At 45.6% G+C, this 20801-nt stretch overlaps 1 protein-coding gene across 1 annotated transcript; it reads left to right on the top strand.

Annotated features, from left to right (window-relative positions):
* The first annotated feature begins 2640 nt into the window (after positions 1 to 2640).
* Positions 2641 to 4493, top strand: NOG (noggin). The gene has a single exon (XM_063175546.1). The coding sequence runs from the start codon at positions 3176 to 3178 to the stop codon at positions 3845 to 3847; it is 672 nt and encodes a 223-aa protein (XP_063031616.1). The 5' UTR covers positions 2641 to 3175; the 3' UTR covers positions 3848 to 4493.
* The last annotated feature ends 16308 nt before the right edge of the window (positions 4494 to 20801 follow it).

Raw genomic sequence — 20801 nt, forward strand, 5'->3', positions numbered from 1 at the left:
TCTGTCAGTAGATTTAACAGGAAACAAATCTATTTTGAATTGTTCCTTGCATCCTCGCTGCTGTGGACTGAAGTAAGCTGTTACATAATGTGTTTGCAGAGCTGTGCCTGCAGAGCCGTGCAGGCTGCATTCCTCTTCTCTCCTCATCAGCGATGTCACCCTGAAGAAGTGGCATCTTGCTCTTGGCCACACTGGCTTCCTGTGCGCCTTGAAGGTTGTATTTGCTTTGTCTACTGAAAAAACAGATTTTTAGTACTGACAGCACTCCAGAACCAATAAAACTGAGCAAAGGGAGTTGTTCTACTCTGCTTCAAGCATCACTGCCAGTAGAATGACCAGCTAAGGCCTCTATGAGCTGCTGGCCTCTCTCCCTATCCCAGGAAGGGCTGGCATCATACACAGATCCTGGATCATGCCCTTTACCTCCAGGTTTCATTTACTGCTGTTCTCAGCAAGCCTTGGAATAAACCAGTTTCTTTTCCCTCTGACCCAGAGGCCTCTGGCAGAGTTACTGGCAGCTCTTTCCCAGTCCTGCTGTCAGCCACGCCACCAAGAAATTCTTGGGCCACGAGTGACTTCTGTCACTTCTACATTCCTCAAGTTTTCATGGCCGCTCCAGGAGCTCAGTGCACCTGAGGCAAGGCAGACATCCATGCTTGAGGAATTACTGAGCCCCAGCCTGCTCTGCTCAGAACACATCTGGGGCTTAAAGAGGGACAGAGAGGCTTAAAGAGACTCATTCCAGAAACATTTCGTTGTGCAGGTAACTCACTTGAGGAGGAAAGGTCTTGTCTTCCAGTTCTTTTTAGAGTCACAGTTTTGAATGTGGAATCTTAAATATCTGGCATGGAATAGATGATACAAAGGCCTTATTGGCTTTGCTTTTTAGACTCAAGATTAAAGAACTGGTTTTGAATACCAGCTGAGGGAAACTTAATTTATTATTAAAAAAAATTATAAGCAATAGAATGAAACTTCTGAATTTTTGCTTCTGTTCTGTTTCTGAGGTGTAGCTTCTCACTTATATCGAGGGACAACTTTTATGCCAAATTTCAGCAATTAAAGTTTACCAGGACCTGGGTGAAGGTGGAGACTTCAACTTGCAGGTGAAAAAAATGGTAATAAAACTCCAGCAGATCTTTGACTGACATTGTAGTAGCAAGTGTCACTGTGAAGCTCTTTCACAGTGTTGACCTTAGATTAGTTTTCCATCTTTTTCATGTAATCTTTTTTCACTTATGTATTATTTATAAAATGCTCTACATGTTCTGGAATAAAGCAAAGTTAAGAGTTCTTTTAAATTGAAAATTGGGAATGAAACTAGTTGAAAAAATATCATTTTTATAAAAATCACCCAATATTGGTAATATGATCTATGTACTACTTTCATAATGAACCTAATTTTGAAGGTTAGATTTAAACAAATGCATAAATAATTTAGGTGAAATGGCTTAGCTTCAGTCCCATTAAACTTAGGCTCCTAAGTGCCTAAATAGCCTGCAGGAATGGGATTCAAGCACTTCAGGAAATTTTACTCAAACCATAATAGATCCTTACAGCCATACAGCCATACTGCCCGCCACGCCGTGTAAGTGCTCTTTGCAAGACAGTAATTCTGCCGAGGAAGTGGCATTTAGTATCAAATTTTAAATTGTTTTATGCATTTCAATTGAGGCACTTTCCATTTTTCCTGTATGTATTGAGGGCATAACTGGAAATTGCGTTTCTGATGCAGAAGTCTTAGCGAGCTCCCTAGAAAATCGCTAAGCAAGTGCTCCGGAGAGAGCGGCGGGGCCGGGCAGTCTCCGGGAGCATCCGCCATGGGCGCCGAGCACCGGGCTCGTCTCGGGGGGCCGCAGCTCCGTTCGCGGGGTCCCGCCCTGCCGCAGCCCCCGAGCCGCCTCCTCCCGCCCGCGCACCCCCGGGGCTCTGCCCGCGCTCACCCGCGGGGCGCGGGAGCCGCTTCCCGAGTTTCCCCGGCGCCGCGGGCATCCCGCCGCTCCGCGCCGTCCCGGTGCCCCCCGGCCGCCCGCGGGCAGCCCCCGGCCCGGCGCGGCGCCGCCAGCAGAGGGCTCGCTGCGCCCGGGAAGGCGCCCGGCGGCCCCGGCGCCGCGGGCAGAGCGTCCGCAGCGGCCCCGGGCGGGCAGCGCGCCCCGCGCCCATGTGCGCGCCCGGGCAGGGCCCCCGGCGGCCGCGCAGCGCGGGCCGGGCCGGGAGGGCGCGGGCGGCCCGCGGAGCTCCGGGACAGCCCGCGGAGCTCCGGGACAGCCCGCGGAGCACCGGGCCCCGCTCCTGCGCGGGGCGGGCGGGAGAGGCCGCGCTCCGCGCCCACGAGGAGAGCGGCGGGGCGAGGCCGAGCCCGGAGCCGGCGGCCCCGGCCCCACGAGCGGGCGGCCGGCCGGGCGGAGCTGCCGGCGGCTGCCCCGGGCAGGGCAGCATCTCCCGGGGCGCGGCGGCTCGCGTGAGCGGCGGCGTGCGGAGGGCGGGGGGAGGCGGCGGCTCCCGCCTCAGCCTTCCCCAGCAGAGGGTGCCTGCCGGTGGGAAGGGGGAAGCCGCGCTCTCCTGGACTTTTGTGGGAGTGGGGGTTGTGTTGTGTGTGTGGGTTTTAAGGGGGGTGGGGTGGGTTAGGAGAGAGTCTGTGGTTTCCATGGAGATGAAGCTGAAAGTGCAGGAAATTTAAAGGCTTTGGGTCCTTGCAAAGCAGACAAACTGGTGCCAACGTGCGTGGCTGCTGTTGCTGCTGAGGAGGCTGCTTTGCAAACGGCGGAGAGGAGCGGGGAGGAAGAACCGGCAGCTACTTCTTCCACACGCACGGGCAGACAACGAGGAGCGGCAGCAACAAGCACAATTCGCAACAAAAAGAGGCATCTCCCGTTCCCGGGAAGGGCGAGAAGAAGCAGCAGCAGCAGCAGAATTTTGGAGCGGCTTCACCAGGAGAAATTTTATAGAGAAGCCTGCAAGAGAAGAGTGTTTGCAGGGGGCTTGTTCTCCGCGCTTATCAGGGGGCTGTCTTTGCTGGTGGTGCGGCGAGTGGAGATCGTGATCCCCTTCAAAGACGAGCTATTTTGGATATCCCCGTACAAGTTTTCTGATGCATTTGCTTGCACCTTCTTGCCTTGCTGCTTGGTGAATCCAGCCCCCCTTTCCCCCTCCCCCCCCCACCGGTCTCCCAAGGATGGATCATTCCCAGTGCCTTGTGACTATATACGCCTTGGTGGTTCTGCTGGGTCTCCGGCTAGAGCAGGGCGCCTGCCAGCACTATCTGCACATCCGACCGGCTCCCAGCGACAACTTGCCCTTGGTGGATCTAATCGAGCACCCGGACCCTATCTTTGACCCCAAGGAGAAGGATCTTAACGAGACCTTGCTAAGGAACCTCATGGGCGGACACTTCGACCCCAACTTTATGGCTGTTTCTTTGCCCGAGGACCGGCTCGGAGTGGACGATCTAGCTGAGCTGGACTTGCTGCTCAGGCAGAGACCCTCGGGAGCGATGCCCAGCGAAATCAAAGGGCTGGAGTTCTACGACGGGCTGCAGCCGGGCAAGAAGCACAGGCTGAGCAAGAAGCTGCGCAGGAAGCTGCAGATGTGGCTTTGGTCCCAGACCTTCTGCCCGGTCCTATACACGTGGAACGATCTCGGCAGCCGCTTTTGGCCCCGGTATGTCAAAGTGGGCAGCTGCTACAGTAAAAGGTCTTGTTCAGTCCCCGAAGGCATGGTTTGCAAACCTGCCAAGTCCGTGCATTTAACGATCCTGAGGTGGAGGTGCCAGCGCCGGGGCGGGCAGAGATGCACATGGATACCCATCCAGTACCCCATCATTTCGGAGTGTAAGTGCTCTTGCTAGGGCTGGCACTTCCTTCGCGCCCCTTCTCCAGCGGACTCACGTGGACCTTTGCTGCAACAGAAATAAAAGACATTTGCTTTCTGGTTAACGTTGTAATGCACTGTAACGTGTAGGAGAATGTATATTGTGTGTGTATATATGGCACCGGTTTAATATACTATTAAAAGGTCAGTATTATACGTGAAATAATCAGCGTCTACTGTATTTTCAAGACTATTACCCTGATCGTTGCTAATGTATTCTTTTTTTTTTCTTTTTTTTTCCTTTTTTTTTTTTTTTTTTTTTTTTTTTTTTTTTTGTATTTATATTCCAGAGAGAAGTTGCTTCGCTTTGGCGAAGTAGGTTTTTTGTTGGGTGTTTTTTTTTAATAAAAGGATTAAAAAATACAAACCAAACTTTTTGATAAGAAAACTTTGATAATATTTTCCATTATTCGGAAAGCGTGTGTGTGAGGGTTTTTTTTCTTTTTCCTTACGGACTTCAGATTTAAAATAAAAATGAATAAACGCCTAGAGCACAATGTTATTGTAAATAGAGAGAACAGTTCGAATGACTTAATCCTATGTAAATGAAGAGTATCTGCTATTTATTCTTTATATCCTTGTAGTAAAAGTGCAGTGCAGAATTAAAGTCAACCACTAAAACACGAGCCGTTTGGATTCTGTTTGCTTTTTGGTTTGGCCGCCGTCGGGGGGGCTTTCTTCTCTCTCCTCCTCGTTCTCCACGCTCAGCAGGACGTTTCGTGGTGGCAGGGGGAGGTGGGAACCTGCTCACGACTCTGTCAGGGGGGCTCTGCGGCACCCCCAGGGCCGGAGCGGGGCTGCGGCCCCGCGGGACGGGGGCGGCCGGCGGGGGGGTCCCTGCGCTCCGCTCCGCGCTGGCCCCGCGGAGCCGCTCCCGCAGCCGCGCAGCCCCGGCGAGCTCGGTGGCAGCTGCTCGGGGATTTTTCTTTTAACCGCTTGACATTTCATTTACAACGGGACACGTGTCTTTCACACCTACCATTGTGGTGGGACACTGCTGAAACTTGACCCCTGGGCTTTGGGGGGTTTCAGCGCAGACACGTTATTAGCCTGATCCTGTGACAGCCCCGCGCACCGCCCGGACCGGCCCGGTTAACTCTTTGGGCTCCCGCCAGCGCCGGGCCATCGCCCCCGTGCCGGGCTGCCCGGGGCTGCGGGGCTCGGGGACTGCGCCCCGTCCCTCCAGCCTCCTCTCTATAGGCAGCCGGGCAGCACCGTGCCCGCAGCCGCGGGACAGCGAGCTCTGCCGGGGGACAGCGAGCTCTGCGGCCGGGGACAGCGCCCCGTGCTACCGGGGGACAGCGAGCTCTGCCGGGGGACAGCGAGCTCCGCCGCCGGGGAGCAGCGCCCCGTGCCGCCCGTGCTGCCGCGGGGTGCCCGATCCCGCCGCCGCCCGCTCCCGGCCCGCCCCCCGGGGCCGCCCCCGCCCGCTGCTCCGTGCCCGCTGTTCGCTGCCCGGTGCCCGGTGCTCTCGGCGCTGCGGAACGGAACGGAACGGCCCGGCCCGCCCGCAGCTGTCCCGCGGCTCCTCGGGACCCGGCCCAATTGGGGACGTGTTTGACTTTTACGTGCTGGGAGAGCCGGCGGTTCGTATCTCATGGATACCAACTGCGAAAACAAACTCTTCACGTGTTCTTCAAAGGCTCCCTGACAGTGCAGAAAGCCTTTTCCTTATTTATCTTGGAGCCAAAAAAACCTTTTTTTTTTTTTCTTTTTTTTTTTTTCTTTTTAATTTCTCCTTCAAAACTCGGAGGGAATCTATGCTAATCATTTAAAACCCGCGAGTCTTTCATTAAGACGAGCCAGCCCTGCTTTCTCTAACGCTTAGTTCGGTATCTCCGAATGCATATTCATTCCCTCGCTCAGTCTGTCGGTGCGTTTTACCGCCCGTCTCTTTGCTCTAATTTCAATAGTTTTGGGAGGGGGGAAGAAAATCAGATCTTGGGACATTTAGGGTATTCATTAACCTAGTGAAGAGGAACAGAGGCATTATTACTCACATAGAAGGCACCCTGCCCCCATGTCTATCTAAGGGTTCATTGTAAAAGGATTAAAAGTTAAAGACCTTCATCTTATGATTCTTTCATTTAATCTTCGTGGCGCCTGAAAGACATGCTGGATGGATGATCACATTTAAAATATTCCTAATGTCGGCTACCTTAGGACTCCAGGCAGGGCAAACAAACGTAATTTATTTCCAGAAGAAAGGGTATATTGAGATGTTTAAGTTTATGAACCACCATTACCATGTATATTTGTTAGGTTCTGACAAATACCCAAATAACATTAAAATCAGCCATTCATCACATATGAATTTATGCAAAACCTTGTATGCCTGGGGCCAATATTTTTTTAGACAGAGTTTCACTTGCAAAAAAAAAAAAGTTTATTTAAAAAAAAAAGCAAGAGTTTTTCATGACTGGTAAACACGAGAATTATGTGAACAGAAACTATTTCATGCTGGGATGGCAGCCAGGGACTCGGGAATGTCAACAAAAGTTCTCCGAAGGTTGAAAATGTCACTGGATTACAATACAAGGTCCTTTGCCCCATTAGCAAAATTTGCTAAAGTAATATTCCCACTACTTAGCGAGGGGGGTCACCCAGTGATTTATCTGTCTGTGATCCCAGCAATGGGGGAGACAGGGACTTCATCTGGAAGCCACCTCTGACTGCTGGCTTCAAGATTTAAAATTTTATATGCATGCAGAGCTGAGTGTGTACTGGTGACTGTTATGTGAGTGTAAAAGAAGTGTGCTGTTAATGTAGTCTAAATATTTATCTCCATATCTGTCTTAATATTAATCCAAGGGTCATTGTCATCAGAGAGTCATGTGTTACATGCATGCCTTCTCAACCAATAACACCTTGTTAATAAATTTATGAGAATATTTTGGGTTTTAAAAAATCAAGTTTCACCATTCATAAGGCCCATGATTTTTATTTTTTTTTTAATAAATAGCTAAATTTTGTCAGCTGGTAGATCAAAAGTAAACTAGTAGTCTTCACTGTTGTTTCTGGTCAGGTCCACTTTCTGGTCCTCCTGCCCTAGTGTTGAAATGTTTGGCTTGTAGTGGAAGTGTTTCAAGCCAAACAAATAAAATATCTTTCTGATGAATGTTTCTATGCAAATCTATTTAATATTAGATTTTGTAATATGTTTTTATAGCAAAATTGAATTATAGCTCTTTTAAATAAAAATCAGTTCATAACACAGCCAGTTTTTCTTTGCTGATCTTTGTAGTGGCATCAGACTGCAAAAAGACCACTGTGGGGAAGGATTAAGGGAAAAGTTTAAAGTTTGCTTTTAGATACTCTTCAGTTTCTTATTTTGCAATTTTAGTGTCTTAAAGCATAATAATGGGAATTTGAATTGATTCTGTGTCTGCCATAGGCCCAGCTGAGTCATTTAACCTGTGTGCTGCCGTTGCTTGTGAGGAGCACAGGATTCATCTTCTTTGCCACTGTAGCCAGTTGTAATCAGAATAATCTGTTCTCTCACACCTCGTGTTTATTCAAAATCTAATAAAGTTGAAGCCTGGTGTTCAAGGGGGGTTCCTCTGTGACAGTGCATTTAGCATCCAAGCCATTGTTTTTGTCAGTGCAGAGCAGTATTCTATGTATCATTCTCTAAAGCTTTATACTTCTGATTATCAAGGGAAAAGGTAACTTTTAGCCAAAGTTGTGATGATGGCTAATTTGAAAGTGCTAAGAGAACACAATCAATAAAAGCACAACAAAGTAAACCAGAGTAACTTGTCCAAATTACCTAATTCAAAATTAGTTCAGATAGTGTGAAGAAAATGAACCAATTAGGAAACTTTGCACAATAAAGTGTTGACTCCTCACATACATACTTAATTGAAAAATCTATTTGATTTCTTTTATAATTTTCAAAATACCACAAAGATGAGTTGTTGACATTGCATGAGGGCACCGTGGAGTCATCACCAAAATAACCACAGCTAGAAATTAGAGCTGTAGTATTTGGGTAAATACTGGACAAGTTTTTCTTCTTCCATAGTTTTAATAGAGAAATAATCTTAATTTAGTTACATCAACATCTTGAAAAAAATTCCCAGCAGTTCACTTCACTGGGCTGTGATATATAAATGTAATCTGCACCACACTGGCTGGATCTTGGACACATTAAAGAGAAGATATTCCAGCTTGGAGATTTGCCAGGAATCTTCCTTGAAAGCTGAAATAAATATAATGACGTCATCATATAATGTAACATCATAGCTTTCAAGGTGAGCCAAACCAAAGGTATGCTGGCAGGGGAATGTTGCCACCTGGTAGATCCATGCTAGGAATAGATACGATTCTCTCATCCAGCAGGGAGGAGAGCAGCCACACTCCCCTGGAGTGCCCACAAGGATCCCGCAGTCTCTCTGTGCCTGCAGCTCCAGTGGGAGCCTTGCTGCACGTGGGAGCTGCAGGATCTGTGTCAATGCTCCCTTTTAAGAGAGCAGCTCCAGCAAATTTGAAGAGACCTTTTCATTCCCTCTTCCCTGCTCCCAGACCTAGCAAGAAGCTCCAATGGTTAAAAGGAAGGGAATGAATGCGTTCACTTGAAACAACTGTTGGAATGGTTCAGACGGGAACAGAAATATTCAGCAATCAACATTAAAGACTCTAAATCCTTGGAGGTGTTATTGCAGGATCAGCAGCTTACAGCCCTCTTTGTGAATCCCGGGTACCAGTGTATTACTGCTAAGTCCCCTGCAGCCTGTTCCCTGAGGGGAAAGCAGCTGCCCTGTGTGATGTGCTTCTGAAGAGTCTGAGAGAAAAGCTGCTGCAGAAAAATCTGCACGGGTGTAACGTCACAGTGAGTCACTTTCCCTGCTGAACTGTGGGACAGGAGTGCAGAGATGCCACAATTTAGCCTCTGACTCTGTTGGTGGATGGCATAGATGGAAACCAGCTGAGAGCTGATGCTGTGGGAGCTCACTAATTGTAGTTCTGCCCTCTCTGGGTTATATTCATGGGCCTTCGAGCATCCTTCTGAGCCAGCGCTCAATGCCAGACCAACCTGTGCATGCTCTGAGCTCCTGTCAGCCTGGAGATGTCCTGGAAAGCTTTGGAGCCATCCCTGTGGGGGCCTCTGGCTCTGTGTGGGTGCTCCCATCCCAGAGCCCAGCTGAAGGCAATGACACCCACTGAGAGCACACAGATCCTGGCACTGACTGGTTGGGGGTCTGCTCTTCACCCAGGACAGACATCACCCAGCACTCAGTCAGATCCTGGCACTGACTGGTCGGGGGTCTGCTCTTCACCCAGGACAGACATCTCCCAGCACTCAGGTCTCTCCCGTGGAGAATCCCAGAGTAGTCACTGCCTCAGATAATCATAACAGAGTTTGAAAATAGGTTTCACACTCCCTCCTCATTGTTTTCTTTCCCTCATGAGAGGGGGAGTGGCAAGGCTCCCATCACAAAGAACGTTACTCAGAACCAGAACAGATCTTAGGCACAACACTAAAAACCTGTATGCAATGGAGAAGGACTGGGTGGCTCGAGGGATTGGTAATGGTATAAAGAGCTTTTCACCACTAGGCTTCTGGCTCTGCTCCAGAGGTAGTAACTGAAAGCCACAGTCATCTGATGCCTGCAGAGTGGGCTCTGTAGAATGAGTTGTTGGTCTCTGCATAGATCCTACCAAGCAGGATCCAGATCACAAAGCCACCACCAGAACTGTCATGCTTGCAGGGATTCTCAATCCAAAGTGCAAAATGACACAGGAATGAGGATGCTTGATCTGTGTTTGTGGTTAGTAGCTTAGCAGTTTGATTGTGATTGTGATAGTGATTGGGATTGTGAGGAGTGTATTGTTGATGGGTATTTTTTGTTTTGTGGGGGAGCGATTAAATTAGGAGAAGGTAACCAATATAGCCCCTTGTATTGATACAACCCTAACAGCATTTTCCTTCTGGCGTAGCAATGCCTTTATTTTTGGCCTACACCTGGCAACTTCCTACCTGGCCTGGATGCAAACACATGGTCCAGAGGAAGACAGAACAAACAGAAGGGCCTGCTGTGTTAATTGGAGTGCCTCCTGCACTGGGTGGTGTAAACAGCTTCATAATAAGTGCATCTTACACCTACTGGTGCAAATACCTTATTTACAGCAGTGCAACTTTCCAGGGCTCAGGGTAGAGGTTACCCTTCCATAGGATTCCCAATCACACAGCTCTGAGCACACGCTTCTCTGAACAATTTCAGAATATCCTTGCCAGGCTGCTGTGTTGTACCTGTGCAATAAAAAAAAATCCAGTACCTTTCTCAGCAATAAATAAGCTGAGTTTAACTTAAAGTATTAGAGAAAACAAGTACATAAACCCAATATATATTTCTATAAGGGCCAGTGTAAACATCAGTCCTCTGTTTTAAAATGAACCTTCTGGTATTCCAGGCACTTCATAATATTGTCTGGGAGTGAAAAATGGACAGAAAATAATTTTCTCTCACTCCCTCTCCTAGTTTGCTTTGGCCATTTAGGCATTGCATATCTAGCCAGGTTTATTTTGCTTTTTGCGTGGATATGTTCTCTAAGGGCATTCCATTTTTCACACAGCACCAGCATGTTGAATAATATTGCACAGATATTATTGTAAACATGCATAAATTACTAGAGAGATTTCATAGCCTGGTGAGAGGAGCTGAAATACTATCTCTGAAAATCGGGTGGACTTCCAAGTTCATCATGTCCTTTTGGAAGAAGTGGGTAAATTTTTGTTTTGTAGGTAATACTTGCACAATAAATGAGGTCATTGACCTGAACCTTGAAGCTCTTGTAAATAAGCCTCAGTTAGAGGCAATGCCTAAATTAAGTCTCAGTGCTACATCTCCTGGCCTTGGAAACACCCAGGTATGTCTCCTGTCTGTCATTGTATCTGCTCCTGCCTTCATGAGGGTGTGAAGAGCCCTTTCCACCCAGCATGGGTCTGGGGGGGTTCACCCTGGCAGGACTCCAGGTGCCCACCAACGCTGCTCTATCGCTCCTCATCTGGATGGCAGGGGGAGAAAATACAACAGGAGGTTCTCGGGTCAAAATAAAGGCAGGGAAAATCCCTCACCAATTACCATAACAGGCAAAACAGACTTAGCTCGGGGAAATTCATTTATTACCAATCAAATCAGAGTACTGAGAAACAAAACCAAACCTTAAAACACCTCCCCTCCACCCCTCCCTTCTTTCCAGGCTTAAATGCACTCCTGATTTTCTGTGCTTCCTCCCCTCCAGCAGCACAGAGGCTTGGAAATGAGGGCTGGGGTCAGATCATCACGGGTCCTTCTGTTGTTCCTCCCTGCAGAGCGAGAGAATTCCTCTCACTCTTCCCTGCTCCAGGGTGGGCTCCTCTCTCCATGGGCTGCAGGTCCTGCCAGCTCCAGCACGGGCTTCCCAAAGGTTCAGCTTGCTGTGGGCTCCTCCAGGGCTGCAGTTGGTGTCTGCTCCCCGGGGACCCAGGGACAGCCTTGCTGGCCACGGTGTTCACCAGGGCCTGCAGGGCAGCCTCAGCTCCTGGAGGAGCCTGGAGCGCCTCCTTTCCCTCCTTCTGCACTGACTGGCTGGCTGCAGAGTTGTTTCTCTCCAGTATCTCACTCCTCTCTCTGGATGAAGCAGCTGGAATTTTTGTTTCCATTTCTAAATGCCTTTGCCCAGAGGCTCTCCCGTCAGGGCTGATGGGCTCAGCCTTGGTGCACCTTGGAGCTGGAAGTGGCTCTGTGGGACACGGGGGAAGCTTTGCAGTGAAGGCATCCCTGCAGCCCCCCCAGCTGCCCAAACCCGGCCACACAGAGCCAGCACCGTTGTGTGTGTGCACAGTGGAGTTTCTGCTGGGCTGGGAACTCTAATAAAGCTCCCTGAGCACTACATGTAGAAGGCATTAAAGCTGGACCACCAGGTTGGGAATAGTTACACGGCACTTCAGCCGTCTCCAGAAGTGCACAGCATTCTGCCCTGAGCCAGCAGAGCCTTGAGCACAACTCAGCCAAGGCCTCACAAGCACATCCACACAAGGACTCCCTGCTCACCCCAGAGCCCAAACGTTCTCACTTGGGGCAGCTGAAACCTCAGCACCCTGCCAGGGACTCCCGAGGGGACCGGGAGCAGCTTGGGTGTTCAGGGGAGGGCTGCTCTACCTAACCAGGAACAGCTGAGTGTTGTGGTTTGTATAAACTGTTTGCCATGTATGTGTGGCATGTGGCAGTAAATGAAACACTTACTTTAAAACTTATTGAAGTTCTTTCAGCAAAAAAATTAATGTGGGGTCGGCTTTTATGCGTTGTTTCAAATGAAGCAGAGATTTATACACCTTATTATCCTAATTTTTTTCCAGACACTGCCCTGAATATCTCTCATATCTTATGGGAAATCAAATATCAGAGATCACTCCTAATTTCCCATCTATGGTAAAACCAAAAAAATGAGTAGGTCTAATGAAGTGGCATGTACTCAAATGTTCAGACTGTAATCATCCACAAAATATTTCAGGCAATCTGAAAGAAACTTTTCTGACCAGGCAGACTAGGTTCCTCTTACTCCTAAGCTTCTGAGAAATGCCAACAAAGTTTAAAGTTAACATTTTCAGTCCTGGGTGCCTGAGATTAGGCATCTTGTTCAATAAGATGACATCTGTGGCAGGAAAAACCTTTGGTTTGCATTTTTGGATGCAGAAATTCACAGCTCTCAGTAGGAGACAATGATAATACACCACACTGTGAAAAACAGCAGATGTAGCTTTACTGCTATGTACAAGACTCCATCTGATATGGTGAATTTTGTAATTGGCTATGGTAAGGTGTTTTGTTTTGTTTTCAAAACAGCTAATAGATGCACATGTTTTAAAATGGGGTATTTAGGAATATAACATTCCTAGGAGCTGCAGAAAACCCCATTTCCAAATCTTCTCACTCTGAAGTAATGAGAAAAAGAGGTGGAGATGGAGTTTCTCACAGACAAGAGAAATCCTAAAGCAAAACAATTGGATTCTAAGCCATATCTTCAGCCAGGGTGGATTTACAGGGGCAAAGGGAGGACGGGGGAAGGAGAGCTAAGTCAGCATTACCCTCTTTTCAATTTTTCCTTCCTCCTGCCTTCCATCAGCATGGCTGATGTGTCATATGCTGAAAGAGTGGTTGAGTCCCCCCCTTCCTTCATTTCAGCTCTACAACAGCCCCTGCAGATGTGATGGATTAACATACTGACTTCAATGCAGTTATTTTATGCCAATCAAAGATCTTCATCTGCTTTTAAAGAATACAAAGTATTTTCAGATATCTCTTTTTCTATTTCTTATTGCCTACAATCTTTCTGTCTTTGGTACAGTAATTACTCGTCAATGAAGTTTCTCTTTGCCTGTTGTATTTTCCCTGAAGGTTGTCCTAATATTGTGATTAAAATACTTTTTTACCAAATAGTAGGTGTTCTGTGAAATTGCACATTTTGTCTTGCAAGTTTAGCTTTGTGGAATTTCTTTCACTTTCTGGAAAACCAGAGTAAAAGATGGATTTTAATGTTCATAACTGGGAGAACACAGAGGTTAACACAGTCTACCATATAGACAGCATGGTCCAACCACCCTAATTTCAATTGAAAACAAAATGTGTTTAAAAAATTGCTGTAGCACTGAATGATAGATCTGAATCATGAGTAGCTCTACTGTGAGTATTAAATTGCCCCATTACAAATCATCCCCAAATCTCCTCCTTCCCCAGATGCTCTTGAGCATCATTTCTGCAATGCCACTTGAAATGTGTGAGTCAAATATGTTATTTATTTCAAAGTGTGCCTTCCAACCTTACTGAGCAATTCTGTAGTTTATTCTGTAACCTTTTTCCCTCATAGTATTTTGGATTCATATGAGTGTTTCTGCTGTAAATTGCTCAAAATTGTTCTGTAAGACAGTAAATGCTCCTGGCCCTACGTGTCCAAATTGTCTTACTAAGGTAAATAAATTTCTCTACTGGTACAGTCTGAGGAAAATATTTTAGCAGTTTTTCTGGGGCAAAAATGGTGACTCATTGGCAGCATAACATTTTATAGATTCCCATCAGCTGAAAAATCTGGCCACTTTGAGCTTTGAAAATAATAAACTATTTTTTTTAACAAAAGATTTTGTTCTGATCTTTTCAGTGTAATACCTGTTGATTTTTTTTAACTTGGTGTGTTTTTGCATTTTAGAAGTCCTCATTCAATTCTGTTACAAAAGTCCATTCCTTTTTAGCCTGCACAAACTGAAATCCCATTTCAATCAAAACTCAGCAAGATGGAACATGGGGTGAAGATGGAACAGATGATTCCATGTGATTCTGAGACAGTATTTCTTATTTTGCAGCTCACCAAAAAAATTGAAAATGTATTATTTTTGAGCTCAAAGCATGTATTTAAATTATTCACCAGAGCTGTGAGGAATGGAAAATTTAGATTGTCTCAGAGCTCAAAGCAGATGCCAGAGGCATGGCTGCAGTAAATCAGCATAGCTGTGCTGATGTGAGCTGGGTGGTTTGATGCCAGCAAGGAATCCTTCTCCATTTAAATATTTGGCTCAGTAGGAATGTGTGGATGGGCTCTTCAGGTGGCTAGGGCTTGGAGCTGAGATCTTGAGAGGAAAGACTTGCAAGACAAAAGTACTGTCTGACTCAACTGTGGCACTAATGTGTGGTGTTTGAGTACTGAGTGTGTGCATGGCCAGTATTACATGAATTCCCTTCCACACTCCCTCACTAGCAATATTAAAAGCTGCACAACTTCCAAGTCTTTCCATGAGCTGTTGATTAGCATTCCAGCAGGATCACTAACCTATTGGAGTGTCTGTCACTATTGGTGGAAAAGAGTCTTTTATTTCCTTCTCAAATGATTTTGCTTTTCTTCAGTGGTGCCCATAGCAACCCATACTGGTAGTGATGAGTCCCTGACTCTGTTGCAGGCTTTCCACAGCCGTGTCCTGCCAGGAACAGCAGCTGACCTGGTGTTGTGAGGCTGGGGGACATGAAGCCACACTGGTTCTCCTGAGCAATGGGAGGGGTCTTTCCACATGTGGCAGGTCAGTTCCAGTAAGTGGCATGGCTCATTTCTGACATCTTCCCTTTTTCTGAACACAGTGATGGGAATCTTACCCTGGAAGGTCTTTTGCCCAAAATGCCTTTTCTGAATGTGTCAGTGCACAGATGTTTCTCTGCATGTCTATAACTATTTCCGTGAGTATGAGTTTGCTGCTCCAAGCTGAAAGTCAGTTCTGGTAGCAAATAGTCTATGGAAGAGGTTGTCCAGAATATGGCCAGGGGACCAGGAAAGCAGTTTGTCCCTTAATCTTCTCAGTCATCTCTTCTCATTTTAACCTTTTTGTCTAAGTAAATGACATCTCAAGAAATCAGTAATCTGCCACAGACTATCTCTGCTGCAGACTTCAAATCAGAACCAACAATCAATCTAATGTCCTGCTCAAATAAGAATTACTTCATTACCTAGACTGAAACTAGCAAGGAAGACAAAATGCTCTCTTGTGGTCTCTTGTGCCTTAACCTAACAAGTCTTGGACTTAGTAAGAATTGGCTTTATACCACAGCATGCATAAAGCAGGGACTAGATCCAGTGACCTCTCTTCATGTGAGCAATTCCTGCTCACATATGTAATCAGTGGGGTGGTTTGCTTAGGTAAAGTTTCTCTGCATGTGTAAAAGTGGAAAGGACCTGGACAAAATTCCACAGTTTTTCTTTCTCTGACTCATACTTGTCTCTGGATTTGCTTTGTGTGTGTATTGGCACTGCCATTGCATCCAAGCCCCAAGTACATCTCTGCAGCTCTTTAGGTTGGATTTTGAGTGCCAAACAGACATCCTGCATTTCTCATGCACCCATAGAAGGATCTGCCTTTTGGAAGCAAGAAATCTTGACCAAATGTCTGTTGCATGAAAGGAAAATTATTTGTGCTGTCTGAAACGCCCCTGGCATCTTCATTTGTGCTGGTGGTGTGTCAGTTCTGGTGTTCAGTGTCATTTCTTCCAGGCAGCTTTGCCCTGAAGCCCTGGAGTGAGGGTCCCAGCTGAGCAGGGGCCAAGCACAAGGAAGGTTGTGTGCACAGATGGACAGGCCAGCTCTCAATAGAGCGTGCCTGAGTGTGAGAGCAGAACTCACAGGTGGGAATGGCCAAATGTCTGTCTGTGCTGTGGTTAGGGGGACATACCATTGCTAATTCTGCTCTGCGCTGACTTAACTGAAAAAAGGAATTTTCCCTCACCACATAAGGAGAGGTTTTGGCCTGTTGGAATTGCCTGGGTGGTGCAAAGGAAGGTGGGGTGTAGAGAGACATTCTAATTAAGTCTCTATCCCCTTTTGTTCATATCTTTTTAGGAAAGCCCCCGTGGAATAGACCAAAATAAGCTCCTACCCCTTGCTGAATAAGTTGTCAGGGTGCAGAACTATATTCTGCAGACTTATGCATGTGTAAGGGGTGTGTAACATTTTTGTCTGAATGGAGCCCTATGTTCTCATAATTTATAGTAAGTAATCTTATTTGCAAAGCATGCCCTTACAGTTTTAAAAAACAGGTTAATTGACTTGCATAAAAATCAAACATGTCAAAGTTTTCCATCTCGACACAAACACCACATTGAGCAGCACATTGCTACAATAGCCATGATGCAGTCTGAGCTACCTATTGAGATATTTCATAAACCAAAATGGAATCTTAAAAAGTGTGTCAGTTTTGCATACCTCTGAGTTTCTGAATTTAGGAGTCCATTACTCAACTAATTATACAATGTTTTATTTTTTTCCTTGTGTAAATAAACAAACTTGTGTCTGAATTTTGGCAAGGGGCACTAGAAGCCAATTAGAAGGTGTTCCCAATGTATTACAGTATTACAAACAAGATGCCTTTTCTTAGAAAGGCGAACACACCGTGTTTCTTTTAATGAGTGTGAAAATATACCAGTTGCTTAATCACTAGCAACTTATAGTTATAAGCATAAGTGAGTCCTTTCTCAGGAATGAAAAACATAGCTTAGTTTCTTTACTAACAGATGACATTTTAATTTAAAGCTCCAGTTTTTGTCTGGAAGGGCTAAAATATCTGAATTATTTGAGAGAGAAATAGGGGGTAGAGGGGAGGTATGGGAGAGCAGGCAGGATTTTCTTTGAGTAGACTTCACTCCATGCTCCTTAGAGTGGTGAGAGGAGTGTGTGTCCCCTCAGGCTGTGTCTGCAATGCCATCTGAGGTACTGTGCCATGTCTAGCCTGAAACTGGATCCAAAACTAAAGCACCGTGACTTACTTAAGAGTAAAATATTCTCTCTGCATGTTTTAGGTCTGGGTTGGAGCAGCATCCCCGGCAGAGCAAGCCCAAGGAAGGATGGTGGCTCAGCTATAGTTTCTTCCCATGGTCCTCTTCTGGGTGAAAACAGGAACACAGCCTGGAGTTACTTTGAAAGGATAAAGCATCCTCCTGTGCAGCCCAGGCAAGTCACAATATGCTCGTTGTGAAGCAACAAAAATATTAAGCTGGATAAGAGGCCGGATAGAACAAATAGCTCCATATAGAGACCCTTTATCCTTGTTTTCCTTGAAATGTTTGTCTAGAAACATAAAGATTGCTTGATTTATGACTTGTTCAACAAGCTCCAAATCAGATGGTGTTGCATTCAGAGCAGTGAATCTGTCAGCCTGGCACTGCTCCACTGCAGCCAGTGGAGTGCTGAAAATTCCACACAACACGTCCCCAGCTGCTGCTCGCTGGGGCTGTGGCAGGAGTGTGGTGATTGTCAGCAGAGAGAAGTGTGGAAGGATCTGGACCTTCACAATTTTTAATCCTTCTCAGAAAAATAAAATAAGCCTCGGGAAAGCTCTCCAGTGTTACTTAAAAAATAGAAGAAAGAGTGTTAGTGGTTTTACATGGATTATATAAATTACTAGTTTATTAGAAAAAGGGATCATTTTAAAAAGAAAAAAATTCCCTTGAAGCAAATGTTTAACTTCTTTGCACTACTTTATGGATATTTAATTTTACATTTAAAAAATAATTAAATCTTTTAAAGCAGAAATTTTCTCTTTCCTTTTTTGTTCTTTTTTTTTTTTCTTTTTCTTTTTATCAAATAACGCTGTCCCTGCTTCACAGCACCCCAGCTTCTTGTGTGCCATCCTCGGTGCTGCTCGGCCCTGAGGCATGAGCTGGAGCTCAGTGAGTTGCTGTGCCTGGCTTTGGCCAGGGTCTGTGCAGGTAATTCAGGGCAGGGCAATGCTGACTTAGCCAGAAAACCAAGCACAGGAGGCTTAATCCAAAGCCAGCTCCACTGCCCAGCTTTAGTTGTGCCAGGTACATGAGCTAGATTCCTAAGTTAGCAGTTTGTGTCCCGGGTTCCACTGGGACAGAGCACAGTTCTCAGCCTATTTACTGCCTTATTTGCTCTAAAGCACCATCAGAATTTTCACACAGGCATTGTAATAACAGCAAAAGCAGCCCAGGAGTCCCTGAAAGATAAGGAAGAAGAAGAAGAAAATGTAGAAAATTGCCCCTTGTGCTGTGATTTATTTAGTGGAACATTGGTCTTGTCAAAAAATTGGGTTATTTTTTTCCTTTTGCTAATGCATCTCAAAATGTTCAGGTTCTGAAAAAATAGTGAGGCTTTGATTGGGTAGAAAACCTTCTGTTAAAACCAGGGAAAAAATCAGGTTTGCTTATAAAAATTCTTTGGATTTCAGTACCCAAAAGCGGAGGGGAAGAACTTAGTTCAAAACTAAAACATTTCAGCTTTCTGTCACTGAAAACCAAAAAGTTGTCATTGGATTTTTTGTGGTGAAAGCAATAGTTTCTAATCTAGTTCTGAGATTTTCCAGGACATTTAGGGAATAGCAAGCTATGCTGTGGATGGGGACACAGAAAGCCAGTTCTCAGCTTTGTCAGAGCTTTCTGACAATCTCTTTGGGTATGTCCACATGCCCTGACAGAGGTGACTCAGGGCTCTGCTGGAGTCAGTTATGTCTAGTTTGGTACAAAATAGTCACTTTATGCTTTTCTGCCTCAGTTTTTCTTCTGTAAAATGGGAATAATATTCTTGACTGCTTTTCTCTCCTCACTTGGTGCTCTCTGACAGGGTCTGTGTCTCTTGGCAGATCAGGTCCCATTTGGAGCTGCAGACACATCACTGTTAAAGGCTCCTGGTAGTACTGCTAAGGAAAGAATATATGTCTAAATACTCCCTTTTATTCAAATTTTTATAAGCATTTTGCTTTACTAGGAAAGATCCTCAACCATTTTAAATTTGGAAGGTGTCCACCAAAGTGAGAGCAGCTCTACCAACTTACACCAACTGAAGATATTGGCCCCTAAGTGTGCTTGGGGGGAAAAAGTAAACTTTTGGTGTAGGAATCCTTTTGTTAATGTAATTAACACATATTTTGTGTTTACAACATTTTTAAAAGTTCTGTTAAAAATAAATTCTAGAAGTCCTGGATAAATAAATACTGTACAGAAGAGTCCTCTGTAGCCACAAAGGTGCCAAAAATTATCAGTAATCCTTAGTCAGATGGAATGTACAGTTGGCAAGGGGATGGCAGGAAAAAGCCCTCACCAGTTCTGCCTTATATTCCCATACAATGAGAGATGCCAAGTTTTCCTGTTAGTGTCTGTGATGCAGTTGAAGATGGGAATGTTTGTCATTACAGAGACCTTGTTTTGGTTAAATAACCAGTGAAAGGCTCAGTTCAGTTGCATATTTTTCCATCACTAGACGTCAATTTCACGAGCTGCTTTATTTTGTTAATGAAATTTGACCTTCATTTCTTCTCCCTCTGCATTTAACCCAGTTTAGGTCAAAACATATACTATGCAAATGAAGAACCACAAGTCCAGCCCACTAGTGATGTGGTTTTAAAGTCATGAATAAAAATAAAAATTATTTACAGGCTAGTCTGGGGCAATATACGCCTTAAAAACTGTCATGCAGGATCCTGGCAGCTGACGTATGTATTTATTTAGGCTTTTACACTGCCAGGATTTATAACTGGGGGGGCTGGGGGTGATTTTTTGGAAAGTAACTGGTGATTTTAAAGGCCTTTATTCTGAGTGACGAAATTCAGACAAATGAAACTGGCATGTGCTCCCTGCTGTCTGAAATACAGCTTTGTTTGAGCCCTGTGTAGTAAAGCTTCAAGCTCTTGAGGAACCCCCAATCCCTTGTCAATGCTGTGTATCTTGGCCCCTGGGCACAGTGCATGTAAGTGGATAATGGGCCAAGAGCTGTTTTTATTTAAAACTGTGGAATTCCCGCTTGGTCCAACAGGAATTACACCTGTTCAGCCAAAGGCAAACTTTGGCCCAGGCACTGAAATTTAAAGATGCATCAGGGCACAGACACCCCAAGCAGTCACAGTCTCAGCACTGTCTTGTCTCACAAGTACTGCACCAACACCAGGCACACCACGAAGGTGGAATCACAAATAGTAAGAAAATGGGAAATCTGCTCAATCTGAGGTTCTCCAGTCAGCTTGACTGGCTCCAGCCCTAATAAATACCCTCCCTAAATGTTCCACCATTAGATCTCTGTGATGGCATCGCTCTGTGCCAACAGAAAATTTAGAAACACTTTGCTGCTTAGAAAAAACATCTGCTGAAAAGTTTAGTAGCTTAATTGCAAAGTGTGTAGAAATGTTTAATAGCCAGAAGAGTAGAGCTGTAGGAGTGACTGTGCCTGCATAGCACTTGAATCTTTTCAATTAGCCCTGAAGGTAGACGTCTGAGAACAGAAAAATTAAGAGACTGAAAAGATTTGCCATCAATGCCGTGATTAAGCCCCATTCATACTCAATTTCTCAGTGTTTTCCAGACCCCAAAAACATAAAGGCAAAGTCTGAACTATTTAAGGACTGATGCAGCTCCAGATTAAATTAATATCTACATTATAGCAGCTACTACTGTGACTGTCAAAAATTA

The sequence above is a fragment of the Melospiza melodia genome, chromosome 24 (assembly GCF_035770615.1).
Source record: "Melospiza melodia melodia isolate bMelMel2 chromosome 24, bMelMel2.pri, whole genome shotgun sequence".
Classification (NCBI taxonomy): Eukaryota; Metazoa; Chordata; class Aves; order Passeriformes; family Passerellidae; genus Melospiza; species Melospiza melodia.